This window comes from Asterias amurensis, chromosome 20 (genome assembly GCF_032118995.1).
Source record: "Asterias amurensis chromosome 20, ASM3211899v1".
Taxonomy (NCBI): Eukaryota; Metazoa; Echinodermata; class Asteroidea; order Forcipulatida; family Asteriidae; genus Asterias; species Asterias amurensis.
In genome coordinates, this window is record NC_092667.1 from 13,524,100 (window position 1) to 13,539,317 (window position 15,218).

The 15,218-nt window shown below is 37.4% G+C and overlaps 1 protein-coding gene across 1 annotated transcript; it reads right to left on the bottom strand.

The window, feature by feature from the left end:
- Positions 1-1,958: 1,958 nt before the first annotated feature.
- LOC139952192 (membrane progestin receptor beta-like) lies at positions 1,959-14,683 on the bottom strand. The gene is made up of 2 exons (XM_071951241.1): positions 14,486-14,683; positions 1,959-11,065 (listed from the first exon to the last, which is right to left on the bottom strand). Exon 2 carries the CDS (start codon positions 11,026-11,028, stop codon positions 10,030-10,032), a length of 999 nt encoding a protein of 332 aa, XP_071807342.1. The 5' UTR covers positions 11,029-11,065; positions 14,486-14,683; the 3' UTR covers positions 1,959-10,029.
- Positions 14,684-15,218: the final 535 nt, after the last annotated feature.

The following is a 15,218-nucleotide window of genomic DNA, read 5'->3' on the forward strand; positions in this document are numbered from 1 at the left end:
GGAAAATGTTTTTTGAGGATGGAAATTCACTAGATCATAACGTCACCCCACATCCCGACCTCCAGCTTTACCGTCGGCAGGAGGGTTACGCTATCGCAACTAACTAAAAAACAGTATTTTCTGCATAAACACTGCTCTATGAACTAATATGTGCCCAACAGACAGACATCCATCCATCATGGTGACTGCTGCAATCTCTAAATCGCCCCCCCCCCGCCCCCGCCTATCTCCAGCTGCCGAGCACTCTGCCACCGTCTGACTCCATAAAGGCGCCAATGGTTAATTTTGACATAAAGCATCACGCAACCATAAGACTTAAAAGGGCCTATGGGAGAGTGAGTATTAATCGAGACCGATTCTGTAAACTGGTAAAGTGATACAATTTCCCGGAAATAGTTCCAGGGCTGCGAAGATCGTACAAGGATATGATTGTCGACGAAGGAGGGGTTGGAGCCAAACTATACCCTTGGTTTTTGAAACCGTTCGATCGTTGTAATAATATCCTAAATAACTCTAGTTGTATACAATAAAAATTAACATGTGGAAATTTCATTTCAAAGGGTTTTCGCATTTTGGGAAATCGCCGAAAATCCAGAGCGAATAATATTAATTGTCAATCGCAGGAGGAACAATCCCTGGTAACAAAAAGTACGATCTGAGAAGCGTTACCGCGGTAACAAACGCTTCTTATAATTGGGATAATATAAAGTCATATCTTTGTCCATAACCGCAGTGCTTCTATAGGAAAGCACACACACTGTTGTGCAACATAATAATCATGTGTTTATCTTTCATTATTCGCTTGCAACTTTGATGACCAATATTATATTGAGCAAAAAAAAAAAATCATCGATTTGTTATGCATAATGTTGTGAATAACAACTAATTTTTGACAGTTATTACCAAACCGTGGCCAGTGCCTTTAAAAACTGAATTGATTTCCAGGACTTCCCTTTTTCAATTGATCATCATTACATGTGAACTTGCTACACCGAGGTTATAAATTGCTAATGAGAAGAAGAGGCGCCATTCGATCGTGAAGTCTTCCGGGGCTAATTTCATAAAAACCTCCGAGCAGTTGCAATCTCAAAAATGTTGATTGAAAATACTTCTGCGCCACGATTTAGTTAAAAAAAAAAAAAAAAATACAAAATACAAAATACAGACATAAGTAACGAGTTTGCCAGCTTGATTGATTATTTTGGGAAGATGTAAAGACATAATGCAATCTAAAATTATTCTTGTCCAATGTTTATCTTTCACAGAACAACATACAGGCCTGATACATCACGTAGAAAATAAAGGTAAATGCCTCGATGCCCCCTGGTCATCGCCTTGGTGCCCATGAAATGTTCTAGTTTACAAATTCCTCATAGGGTGCCCTTTACCGAAGAGAAAATGACTTGGTGCTTGACCCTTTTCAACAACGAATCATACACTGCAGGCCTGAACATAAGACTAGCCTACTTTATATAAAAGTAGCGCAAAATATAGAATTTTTACGACTAAAATCTCTGGGGTAATAATTTCTTTTTTTCTATAACCTCTCAGGTATGTGTGTTATTTGGCAACTACAAAAACATTTTGTTATCTGCTTTAAAGTACTATTTAACTATTAGTAAGTTTAAAATGAATACATTTATTTGGCCTATTGTCTAGGTCTAAGCTTTGAACTCTTTGTTGTAACTCCAAGCGCCCTGTATGTGGGTTGTGGAATAAAACTTTGAATTATTATCCGGAAACGAAAAATAATGCTATTTTGTTAGACTGCGAAAGCCAAAACGACCATGATAACATTTCCAATGTCTTTTTCCTCTTCAGTTTTCTATGGCGCTGTTCTATAAAAGCCAACAAAAGGTAAATAGCTGATTATCTAAAACGTTGCATGTCTGAATACAATCAAACACGAAACAGTCGTATAAAAAAGCAACACATAGTACAAAGTAAAAAAATTTTATCACAGCATTCAACTTGAAATCTGTTTTATTAGACACACAATTATACAAACCCAAGTGACACAACAAGTACACACACTTTAAACAATCACATTACTTAATGTGTCCCAAGTACAAAGTTATCAGCAATAACATTCAGGGGAACCCAAATGACTTCAAGGAAAGTGTCTGGAGTGTAAAGGATTCTTTCAAATTTTGTAAAAGCTTCATAAATTTCACAAGTTGTTTATGTCTACTATAGTCGAAGAAAACAAAAGACAAACAAAATAAAACTACCTTTTGGTATACTAAGATCAACTTAAATTTTTACTAAAATATACACCTGACTTAACAAAATGTACATACTTATATATTTTATGTTTATATCACCGATTAAAAAAAAAAAAATTAAGGTAACAAAAGTTATGTTTTTGAATGTTTATGTAAATGAGTAAGGTCAATAGACCTCAATCAGGCTGACTCCATCTTGGTCATGTTCCCTGTATCGAATAACAATTGCATCATCATTTTGAGAAATAGGAACCAGACTATGTTGTTCTTTCAGCCTCGGTTTGATATCATTGATACCAATTTGAAACAAATTCAAGATGGCTGCACCATGATAAAGGTCTATTCCAGAGAGTTTCTACCCACACTTAAAATACAAAGAGATAACAAGTAACGTGTTTGACAAAATAGTGAGAAAATAGAATTAGCTGTTGCAAAATGCCTACCATCCAACCGAACCACAATAAATGCAAAAGAATAGTGGCCTGATGTTTTGTAACAAAAGTCTTACAAAGGCAAAATAACATTCAAGAGCTGTGGATGCTATTATTATATTTTTGTACAAATTGCATATTATTTTTTTTAGAAGGCTTTCGTCTTTGAGTATAAAGAATATAACATCAAATATCCAGACACGAATAGTCACATCTTTACATTTTACCCTTTTAACTACATAATGTTTTGTATACCTTCTATAAAGGTCAATGAGATACTGAAATATCAGAGGATCGAATAGTCTTGCGCCCCTAAACAAAATTTGAAACTATAATAATGACATAACTTTTGAATTTTACAGAAAACAGGGGTGGATTTCACAAAGAGTTAGGACTAGTCTTATCTTGAGTTAGGACCAGTTGCTCGTCCTAACTTAGGACTACCCAGGGCGTTGCATTTTTATCGTTCTTCTTTCCGTTCTCGCTATCAGTGTGTAATCGGGCCTTTACTATTCACAGACATTTTGTTTCCCACTCATGATCCTCTGACATTTACTGGGACACCTTTAACAAAAATAGAAATAAAAAATAGAAAAGCTACAAGTATCTGTATGTATTTGCTTTTAAAAAAAATGCGTCAAACTTGTCTTTGCGTAGAAAACTAACCTTTACTTGCCACTTAAGGGCATCACATGCAGACTCACAATAGAAGCGACAACAATGGAATTCTAACCACATAGCCAGCTTTTACCCAAAATATGATCGTCAATTATACAAACACCACGCTAATAATTGCGTTTGCACGTCAAATCAATTCGGCTAGATGTCAAGCTGCTTGTAGGTAGTTCCCTTTTTCTAGCTTGATTTTGGATAGTAACCAAATGTAATCCTAAAAATATGGAATGAAGGATGGGGGGGGGCGGGGGGAGGGGGTGTCAGCAGTACTTGTCATTCATCACACAGTACTTCAACCTCCTCCACAACCAGTCCATTCGCAGCAGTACATGTAGTTATCCCATTTTTATACATGTACCTCAACCTCCATCCCTATTCCTTTCACACCTGTATGATCGATTAAGTTATCAGTATCAAAAACCCTAAACTTACAGAAAATAGGACAATTAAATCTTTTGTACATGTCAAATGAGGATATGAGTTATACCAAAAAGTCATTTAAATATGAGTCAAATCAAAAAAGGATTTGGTTCAAAATTTCACCAAATTAGTTTGAAAAATCTAGCCAAGATGCTATTTTGTTTTTGTCACACATAGGTGTCCAACCCAAAAGTGGGTGTCCCAATTGAGCAAACAATATGACAATTTGCTTACAGAAGTTGGCTCCTCTGCAAAGCCCTTCAAAATGACACACAAGGTTTTCGTCCTGATGCCCCTTACAAAACCACCATCTTATTCTAAATTCTACAATCAATTACTTCCCAAAGGTTATTATCTGCATTTTTCTGCTCTGAACTCTAAAGAAAGCTACTAAAGCGTACTGCAAAACGATTCGCACTCCCAACTCAAAACACAATTGCACTAAATTTCTAAACACACTTAACACTAGCACTTTAGAGAAGAAATCTAAAAATCACACCATGAATTTATATATTTTCAAAGAACCATCACCACAAAATTAACAAAAATAGATGGTTAATATTATCATCATAATCGTAGCATTGAAAATGTGTAATATTATCCAAAAACAATTTATATTTATACAATAAAATAGAGTTTTTCTTTAATTCAGTTGCTTTCTTTGTCTTGTTTCGGGAGAGTATTTTGTATCACATTTATTTCTATCAGTTTCAGTGATAACTGACCATAGTTTCCATAATTTCAGTGGGCAGACAATCTTTATAAATTATACTTTGATTATTTCAGTCAGATTATGCACTAGAGGCCAGCACTACTGCAACATGAATAAACCACTCTCTTCATTAGTATGTTGTTTTGTAGCCACAGCCAAAAAGCCGTTTCTGGCTGCCTTCGAATTGGTGACTGCGACTAGGTCACTTTGTTCTGAAGCATAGAATGCCCATAGTAACAGACATAGCCATACATAGCAAAAGCCGCCAAATCAGACATGGCTGAAGTAGCCGGGCTTCGACACTGCTCCAACTGAAAAGTACTATTATTAGGTTACAGCTGAGATATAACTCACTCTTGACCATTATCACACTGTGTCCATCAAAGTCAAGCCCCCTGTATACACAACACAATCAGGAGGTACCATAAGCATGCACACAAATGGGAACAGACTAAACAAAATCCCTCCCAGCCTCACTTTGGTTTGTGTACATTCCTATGGGAAGCAAACAAGATGGCGGATGTATGTGGTAAAGATCTTGACTCAATAAGCTGTGAAAGTACTACTTCAAATACCGTTACGACTACAAATAAATTAGTTAATTCTTTCCATACTCACAAAAAAAAGTATACGCAATAATTTAATATCTTATACATTCTTCTCGAAAGAAAATTAACTTTGACATTATATCTCATCTAATAATCTCGAAAATATCTAAAAATACAAAGACATGGTATCCTGCTTATTAGGTGGTTCAGTGTGCGTGCTACTATTGGAAAACCAACTGTGTATAGAGTGTATGTGATTTACCGTGCCTGATTTACTTACACTGTCTGCAAATTAAATTATTTCTCTTGTGCCTAGATATGCATGCACGCTTCATCGTTCAATCAGTAGTATTAGGAGCAGAGTAGACGATAATTGATACACGTACTTGTGAACTGCACGCAGACAAACAATGCCACATTAGTCAGCAAATTTCGGATTTAAGATTTGGATTGCTCAAATCTTTTAACAAAATAGATTTCAGGTTTTTTTATTATTTTTATTTATTTGATATTTGAAGGTACTACAGAGAGTGAATTTTGCACTTAAAAACGTACTAGAGATTTTTTACATGGATTTCTCAAATCTTTTAACAAAATAGACTTCAGGGGTTTTCAGAATCTTTCGGAATTTGTCAATGGTTCTATGATATTTGAGGGTACAGTGATGTTGCATCTGTATAATTTACATTACAAATAATGCATTGACATTGTGATGTGTACACCATTTCAAAAACCATTTCGGGCGCTTTTTAAATAGAGATTTAAATTCAAAAACAAGTCACAGTTTCTGAATATTTTACGGAGCTCAGGATGTTGGGTTTAAAAGGACTTGATACAGACAATTAAAAAAAAAAGGTTCGCTCAAAAGAAAGTGCGTAGATTGTACACTATGTCAAAGGTAGAGTTGTTTGGTTTTGTCAATGTACGTAATGCTGATTTATAGACACAATACCTGCAAACAAAACTACTCTAGTATTAATAAACCAACAGACCTTGCCACAAAAATAACAACATAAAAACTAAACTGCAGACGTGATAGTTCCCGGGTATTGTGTTTGTTTTTTTCTTCTTCTATAATTAGATTTTTGTGATTTGGCCATTTAGATTACATTATTTTCCCAGGGGTAAGTAACTCCAAGAAGGCCGTCCGTTTTAAAAGACAGGGTTCAGCAAACAGCAGCATCTGTTAAAGGCAGGGGACACTATTGGTAATTACTCAAAATTATTATTAGCGTAAAATCTTACTTGGTAACGAGTAATGGGGAGTGGTTGATAGTATAAAACATTGTGAGAAACGGCTCCCTCTGAAGTGGAGTAGTTTTCGAGAAAAAAGTAATTTCAACGAATTTGATTCTGAGAGCTCAGAATTTGATTTTGAAGTCTCAAAATCAAGCATCTGAAAGCACAAAACTTCGCGTGACAAGGGTGTTTTTTTTTTTTTTCTATCATTATTATCTCGCAATTGAGTTCAAATTTTCACAGGTTTGTTATTTTTTGCATACATAGATGTTGAGATACACAAAGTGAGAAGACTTGTCTTTCCTTTGACAATAAGTTACCAATAGTGATCAGTGTCTTTAATTAAATACAGGAGTAAACCATTCATTGGGAACATTATTTCTGGAATATAGAAATAAAAATTCCGTGAAATCACTTCAACGGATTGAGAATGTCTCGCACATAGCCTGAAGGATTTAATTCATCATTATTTTTTCATGTGGAATTGGTTTGCTCTGTGTGCTTGTGTGGAATAAAGGTGATTGCGTTTGCATTAGAACTATGCATTCACTTTTTTAATGACAAATATTTATAAGTTGTGCAGTGTCCAGCCCAGGGCCAATTTTCATATCCCTGTTTGCGCAGAACATTCTGCTTAGCTAAGCAAGTTTCCACCGGGGTACCAGTCGCAGCAATGGTTACTGTGTCTTGAACACCCAGCAGGGTGGATACGTGCGCATTATAAGTCTTATTATTATATGTATGATGTTCTTGCTGGTAACCTATTTTTTGCCAAGATAAGTTTTTTAATTTTTCTATGATTTTCATTTTGTGAATCTCCACTGTAAATAAAAAACATCCCCCCCCCCCCCGTACAACTTCCTCATACTTGAGGGTAACTCAACACACTGTGACATCAATTAAAGAAATTTTTCAAATTCCGACACAAATCAAAACATGAACAGGCGTCTTGTGCACTATGTTAAATACGTACAAACAGTGGGAATCTGAAATACCTAAAATGATGAAATACATCTCCGTATTAATGTATAATGCAAGTTCAGACAACCATTATGCAGTGAAATATTTCATGATGAAAATCCCAATACCCAAAACCTCAGCAACATGAAGTAATACATCATCACCATTTTTAGGTTTTGAATAATTCGCCAGTCAACCGCGGCGAGCAGTCAAGCATAGCCTATACTCAAACAAACATGTTAATGGAACTTTGACTAATCATGGTATATGAATTCATAAGTAAAAAACGAAGCAACGACAAATGTATCTTGTCTACAAGGAACAGCTGGTGACCGCGACTGATTTCCTGCGAGACAATTTAGGGTTACTAGGCAGCCATTAGTTTCCATCCTGCAGATACAAGTTAACAGCGGTATTGCCGATAAACAAGTCAAGAGTAGAACACAAGCTAGTGAGCACACACAAAATGACTGATATCACTAAGCTTTTACTATCACAAACAGCCTTTGGCTAAAGTAAAGGAAAGTCAGTGCAACGATGTAAAGGAATAACTCCTAAACATCCATGGATGTGCCCATGGGCTAGTTTATTGCTCCATGATGTGCCCAAGTACGTAGCTGCATGAGAAATTACTTCTTTCTCAAAAACTATGTTACTTCAAAGGGAGCCGTTTCTCACAATGTACTTTTACTATCAACTGATCACCAGCTCTCCAGAGCTCGTTACCAAGTAAATTTGTATGCCAACAATTATTTTGAGTAATTACCAATAGTGTCCAATGCCTTTAAATGACATTTTCAAGGTGATAGCAAATGGGGAAAATTAACATTTCTCATTTACAAGGTTTGTCTGTCGGAGAGACTTCATGACAAAGTGTTTGATCTGACACTTATATCTAACACTAGGCAAACACCTTTGGTTAAATTTCATCGCACAACTGCCAAGTAAGAAATAGTTGGTTAACATAATTATGTGTGGATGGTGAGATGGCATAGGCGTGGAACCTCCAGTGGGGTGTCGTGTCGTGGCCGAGTGGTCTAGCGCACTAGACTTAAAGCCAGTGGACACTATTGTTAATTGTCAAAGACCAGTCTTCTTGCATATAATTACAAACCTGTGAAAATTTGAGCTTGATTGGTCGTCGGAGTTGCAAGATAACTACATGTATGAAAGAAAAATCACCCTTGTCAGCTTGTCTCACGAAGTTGTGTGCTTTCAGATGCTTGATTTGGAGACCTTAAATTCTAAACTTGAGGTGTCTCGTAATCAAATTTGTGGAAAATTACTTCTTTCTCGAAAACTACTCCACTTCAGAGGGAGCTGTTTCTCACAAAGTTTTGTACCACCAACCTCTCCCCATTACTCGTTACAAAGTAAGGTTTTATGCTAATAATTGTTTTGAGTAATTACCAATAGTGTCCACTGCCTTTAAGCTCTACAAAAAGTAGAGTCGGGAACCACCCGTTCTTTGCAGAACGAAAACTACTCAAAAGGAGATATTCACATGGTGTTCACATGGGGTTAATGCAAACCTCTCTTTCACCCTGCAAAGTTTCAAATCCTACTTAAAGAGTAGCTCAGCACAACAAAACTATGCTTACCAGATTAAGGTTACCAGCCAAACTACATTGTATCTCGCCGCGTGTACAATTTGTAACTGATATAATACTAAATTTCTCCTTAGAAAACAATTATTTTTAAAAGGAATATTTTTCGCATTTAGAAGCGATTCTATGAAACTTGGCCCTGGTGTTATTTCCGATCAGCATACTGTGAGTTCCAGTCCAGGCCTTGAAGCATTGATAAAAGCTTTGACAGTCGTATTTTAAGAACAAAAACTGTCCACATACATTGTACATTTTCACATAATTAACCATTCATTTAGAGGCTGTAGTAGTCAAAACAAAATTTCTGCAAGGTAGTATTTTGATAACGGTGATATTTGTCTTGATACAAAAAAATGTATATGACAAAACACAATTTTTTTTCCAGAGTTAGTTTTGCTGATTAGGCTAAGGCAGCCTTCTTGTCTAAATAATATGATTGGCCCGAGACAAAACACAGCTCTACGCACAACGCACGCTACGTTAGTTACAATTTTTATTTTGTAATAAAAATTGCCTGCAGGATATCTCTTATGTCCCTGTGTCATTAATTTCCCTGCATGTATGTAACTCGCTGCGTCAAAAGAATTGCACTTATTTATAAGAGTACAAGAACCTTAAAGCTTTCACTATTATATTAAACTGCGCTAGGAAATTATCATCTTGCTGACAAAATCCAACCAACATTTTTTTGTACTCTCACAACTTTAAGATTGATAGGTCTGGCCTGATGCAATGCAGTACTGCTAATGATCTCACATAATTAAATGTCAAACCAGTTGATGGGTAATTATTACAAGGACTATATGCATGACGAATGCATATTGTACATTCTACATACAGTACAATAATAACTTGAATAATACAAAAATGCCAAAATGAAAGAAAAAAATGAATTCCACAATTTCACATGTCTGCCTTCCTGCTTATTTTACTAAGCAGAGAATTGTTTTATGCTTAAAAGCATCTCTGTGCAATAAGGCCCTGGCTTTTGTTTTGTTTTCATATCAGACACGCTTAGCACAATCTTCTTGCTTACATGAAGTCAGTAGATAATGTGGAAATCATTTTCCTGTAAGCAGAAGATGTTTCATGCTTAAAAGCATCTCTTTATGAAATAATCCCCTCGCTGTTGTTTTGTTTTCAGACATGTGCTTAGCGTAATCTTTTTGCTTACATTGTGAAAACCATTTTCCCATTCAACTTGGCCAGTTTTCATTCTTCTTTTTCCCTGTCTAACCTAGCCTTAACTTTATGTCCTAATACAATAACAACGGTGAAATTAGCGACCACAAGTAGAATAAAATAACCATACACAAGTGATGGTGTGGGGGTAAAAAGACTTGAGTAGACGTTCCTCCGGTCGATGTAATCTCGATACACCGCCTCCGCTTCCGTGTACGACACCAGCGCCATGAAAATATGAAAGAGCTGATGCCCATGACCGACGATGTCAAAGTTACCAGGCGAGAACTTCTGCGGGAAGGGCGCGGCGAAGAAGAATGATCCAATCAGAAAACAGGCAACCTGGATTACGTGGTAAAACATCGCGATATCATGAAAAATCGAGAATCCCTGGAAGAGAAGACGCGTAAAGATGGGTAGAATGGCGACGATGTACCCCGCCGCGACCGACGACATTTGCCAGACTTTTCGGGCAAAGGGGTACGGACGCTTGTAGCGATACTTTGAGTAACTACAGCAGAAACAGACGAGGAACGACAGCAGCCAATGCAGCGGTACGTAAAACCCCTGGAGGAGGTTGTAGACCCAGGGCAGAGAGCAGAAATGAACTTGAGCCATCCCGGCGGCAAAACAGTAGATGCTGACTCCCATGTAGTCGATGAAGAAACACACGTGGTGGCCGATCTCGTTGATGGACTGGAACAAGTGTGCGCATGCACTGAGGAACAGGTACGTCACGCTGCTGATCAGGAACATCCGGAACATCGGAGCGTACGGATCCCTCTCCATGTCGATCATGGAGCACAAACGGATTCCTTGGAATACGATGGCGATGCAGGCGATGGCGTGGGTCCACACATTCAGGCTTTCGTTGTGAATCTGGAAGAAGCTCTTAAGGTAGAAGGTGAGAGGCTGGTAGGGCTTCCGGTAGCCGACCTCCACGTACGGCTCCCTAAACTGGAGAGGCACCTCTTCGGCGCGTAGGCCGGGCGGCTGGTTGTCATCTCGGTAACCGATGGAGATTTTCATCTTGCCACTTATCAACTGACTGTCATCTAATGAGAAACTGCAAAAAGAAAACAGATTAAAAAAAAAAAAAAAAAAAAAAAAAAAAAATTATTCATGAAGAGCTTCAATGCACTTCTGGGCCCAATTTCATAGCGCTGCTTAGCGACCGATTTTGTGCTTACTTTGCAATTTCTATTTCATAGCGCTGCTAACTGTAAGCACACGAAAAGGCATGCTAACCTTCCGGTGACGTCACAATGCAAATCCACGGTAAACACGCAATATGGCCGCCCAATTTTTTCTGCTAACCTGTGAAATCCACTAAGGCTTAAGCATTTTTTTCTGCTACAGTAAGCACGCAAATTTGCTTACCGTTAAGCAGCGCTATGAAATTGGGCCCTGATGTTTATTGAAGGCCTATTGGCTTTCCATAATTTGATCCCAAGTTGGTCCCATGTGTTGTGTAACGCATGTAAAAGAACCCAGTGCACTTATCGAAAAGAGAAGGGGTTCGTCACAGTGTTCCTGGCTGTAGCACCTTGTAAACCCTTATAAGGTGCTAAATATTTGGGTCTCAGAAATCATCACTGCAATTTAACCTATCTTTCTGAAAGTTTGTATTCTATACTCAGCGCCTTGAGTACCTTGTCTGGTAGATACGTGCGCTATAAATAAGACTTCGATGTTATTATTATTATTAACTCTAAAATCACTGCCCTCCAGTGTTAATTTCAAGCGCTGAACCCCAATTGGAAAACCCACTCAATCAGGTAGGGACTGTATGGTTGTATTATGATTGTAGGGACTCATAAGCCATAGCCTGGACCATATGCCATGTGTATTGTTTGATCAGGACACGCTGCATGAGGCCCTACAGTTTAGCTCAATACAAGTTCACTTGGTAACAGCGGACTAAACAAACAAAATCTTTCCTCATGATTGATGATTTACAAAGTAAAGCTTACTTTACATTTAAAACAATCTGTCATGTCTGTTGACAGTGACTCAATGCTATGGATGTGGTTCTTGGGGTGTTGGACAATTGACAAACATACGCTGTACAGTTCTTTTAATAGAGTCTGTGCACTAGAAACTTGGCTTGAAAATTTGCAAAGATGCACCTGTCTTCTTTATTTTTAGTTGTTGCGAAATTAAATATTAAAGATTCAAGCAAAGGTTGGGTAATATTGATTACACTTTTTTCCCCACAACAATAACCGAGACTGTAAACAGGAGTAGCCTTGGATACAACATGAAATAGACAACCTATATTATTAAAATATTAACAAGGCTTTCTCACAACACAAAATGTATCTTGCTGATTTGTGTTGCCTTGGAAAATAGTTATTTTAGTAATTATTGAGTGATAATGCCCTCTTGTGCAAGTAGGCCGACAGTATATCATTAAGTCACCGTGGTCAAGTGGTTAGACTGCAGGACTTGCAATCACAAAGTTGTGGGTTCAAATCTCCCAGCTTACCGCTGACTTCACAATGACTAGAATAAATATTGTCGTCTCGTTAATGAATCGCAATTTCTTGATTTGTGTAACTCATAATCATAGACATTAAACCATTGTTTGTAAGAGAGAGATTGGCCGTTGCCAGCTTGGTGTTTATATCCCTTGTAGGAGTTTGCCGAGTTCCCTTGATGGGAAGATCATTCAAACGAACAAACAAACAAACAAACAAACAAACAAACAACATCTATGGGTTATATAATGTACTATTGATGACACTCTTTCTGAGTACCGTACATAAAACAGATTACGATAATGGCCCTTTTGGAAAACATAAAATAGATTGAACACGTTCGACCTTGGCGCTAAATAAAAGCGTGAACAAAGGCACAGCAATTAGTGCTGGTATGTACGTGATGCGATCAGGAAAAATGATTTATTTTGATACCAGTGGAGAAACAAGCCCAAACAAGCCAATAAGGGTGGGGAAAAAAAAATGGAAAAAAATAAATTAATTAAATGCTGAAATATATTGCATTTTATTTTGGAAACTTCCTTCCTGATAAGTTACATCCGAAAGTGGTTAATCATTGAAAACAAACAACTTAACATAAAACCCAGTTTTATTTTCTTGCATTTCTTTGTGTTTTTATTGTACTTTCACAACTTTTTAACCTACCTGTAAGTTGGTAGGCCTATCAACACGCGTCTGGGAACCACAAAGAGTGTATTCCCAGACGCGTGTCCATATGTCTCTCCACGTTTTTCCTCGAAAAAAAAAAAAAAAAACGCCATGGTCGGGGACAATTGGAATTTATCATTTTTAACAATTTGTAAAACTGCGGAGTTGATTCTCTCATGGCCCCAGGGCCAATGAGAGCTCAAAGGACACATAGAGCCTATTTTTGGCAACATAAAAAAAAAAAAAAAAGAGATTTGCATTGCCAAAATCAAAAATTAGTTTATAAAAAAACCCAGAAAAAAACAGACTCGTTATTGTCGTGAGAGATGTACGTCTATGAGGTTACGGGGAGTCGATAACGGATCAAAACCACATAGTTCTAGGAGTAACTAAGCGTAGTATTATAGGCAGTAAATTGGAAATACATAAATGGAGTCAGAAATCATACAGAAAAAGCAGGGGTAAACAATGAATAGGAAGGAAAAAGGGGGGGGGGGATGAAGGGAGGGGCTGGTTTGACCACAACCACGAGAAGAAGATAGAAACACAAAGGGAGATGGGAAAGTTTACGTATGGCGCCACCACTTTTTCACTAATTTTTACAAAAAGGGATATCTCAGCAAGGTAAATTAGATACTATATTATTTTTCATCGATTTGAAATAATAATATAAAGTATCTAAATTACCTCAATGATGAGAATGAGATATCCTTTTTACATGTTTTTAAGTTTTTTGTACAAACAAATGGGTGAAAAGTGGTGGCGTGATACGGAAAGTTATCCAAAGAGAGTGCTATATGAGTATATAGAGCAGGGTCTCAGTTCATCATCCATCAATCGTACCATAGTTATCAGCAGATAGGTCAATGAACTGTCCGACTCCATTTATAAATTTAATTAAATTCTAGACAATTCACTAAGCCTTAGCTAAGCCTACTCCTAGAACTATTTCGGTTTCGTCCGGCTATCGAGACGATAGCCGGACGAAACCGAAAAAGTTCTAGGAGTAAGCTAAGCCTATCATCCTGCCTAAATAAAGGACGGTAAATGAACATTCGACATGGAAACAAAAACACCAATTGTAAACACTCATCCATGGATGTAAAAAGAATTCTACAACTTTGTATAGCGCAAAACATATCAAAATACTAGCATTAGAAATTAGCAAACAACGTTCAGTAAACACTGTAAATACATGTTGCACAGTGTGTGGTACTGAACTGAACGACCCCGCCCAAACAAAAAACAAACAGTTTCACCCGGCCGTAGTAACTACTCGAAGCACAGAAAATATTAAAATACTCTTAGAATTGGGTGGAAAAGAGAATACTACTTACATGGAACGTCGTACCGCTACACTGTCTCACAGTTACCATATCTTTGGAAGAGTAAATTGAGTTACTGGTTGTATAAATTGCACAATTTTGCGTGGAAAAACACAGGCGGTTAAAATCGTCCACGGACGGCCTGTGTGTGTGTGTGTGAGATAGAGATTCGATTCATCGAGCACAAAACTCAAGCAGCAACTAGGTACTAGTTACCGGTGATTGGTTATAGCGCCCTCCAGTGAGTCGGACTGAACAGTGCAAGCCCCCCCACCCCCCCCCCCCCCCGCCCGAATTCATGAAACCGAGAATGTTCTGAAGAATTGTAGACAATGCAAAAACAAATCTTATCAAATAATTGTCTTCCTTTCCCCCAGTTTTTCTAAATATACTTCATCTGGTTATGACTTGATTTGACACTACTATTGTGATCGTCCCGACCCGACATTATTGTTTTACCCGACTAAAAATATAACTATTATTTTGCTCATCAGCAAAGAATTAATACTATTGTGTCAAGCAGTTTTTTTGAAATTCGAGCACTCCTGACTCTCTGTTTTTAAACACAGATTGCAGCCAAAATGTCGGGTCGATTTTTGTACAATAATTGTTGTAACTTTGGCTGGTAAACTGTTTCTGCTGAGCTAGCAATAATATTCTGTGCCAAGCAAGTTTTTTGTGCATAATGAAATAATGGGCTCATTATGTTATTGCTGGTGTTTTGAACACGCTTTTTTTTTTTTTA

What these genes read in the sequence shown, in the direction of transcription:
- LOC139952192 (XM_071951241.1), bottom strand. Translation starts at nt 11,028, where the DNA reads ATGAAAATCTCCATCGGTTACCGAGATGACAACCAGCCGCCCGGCCTA.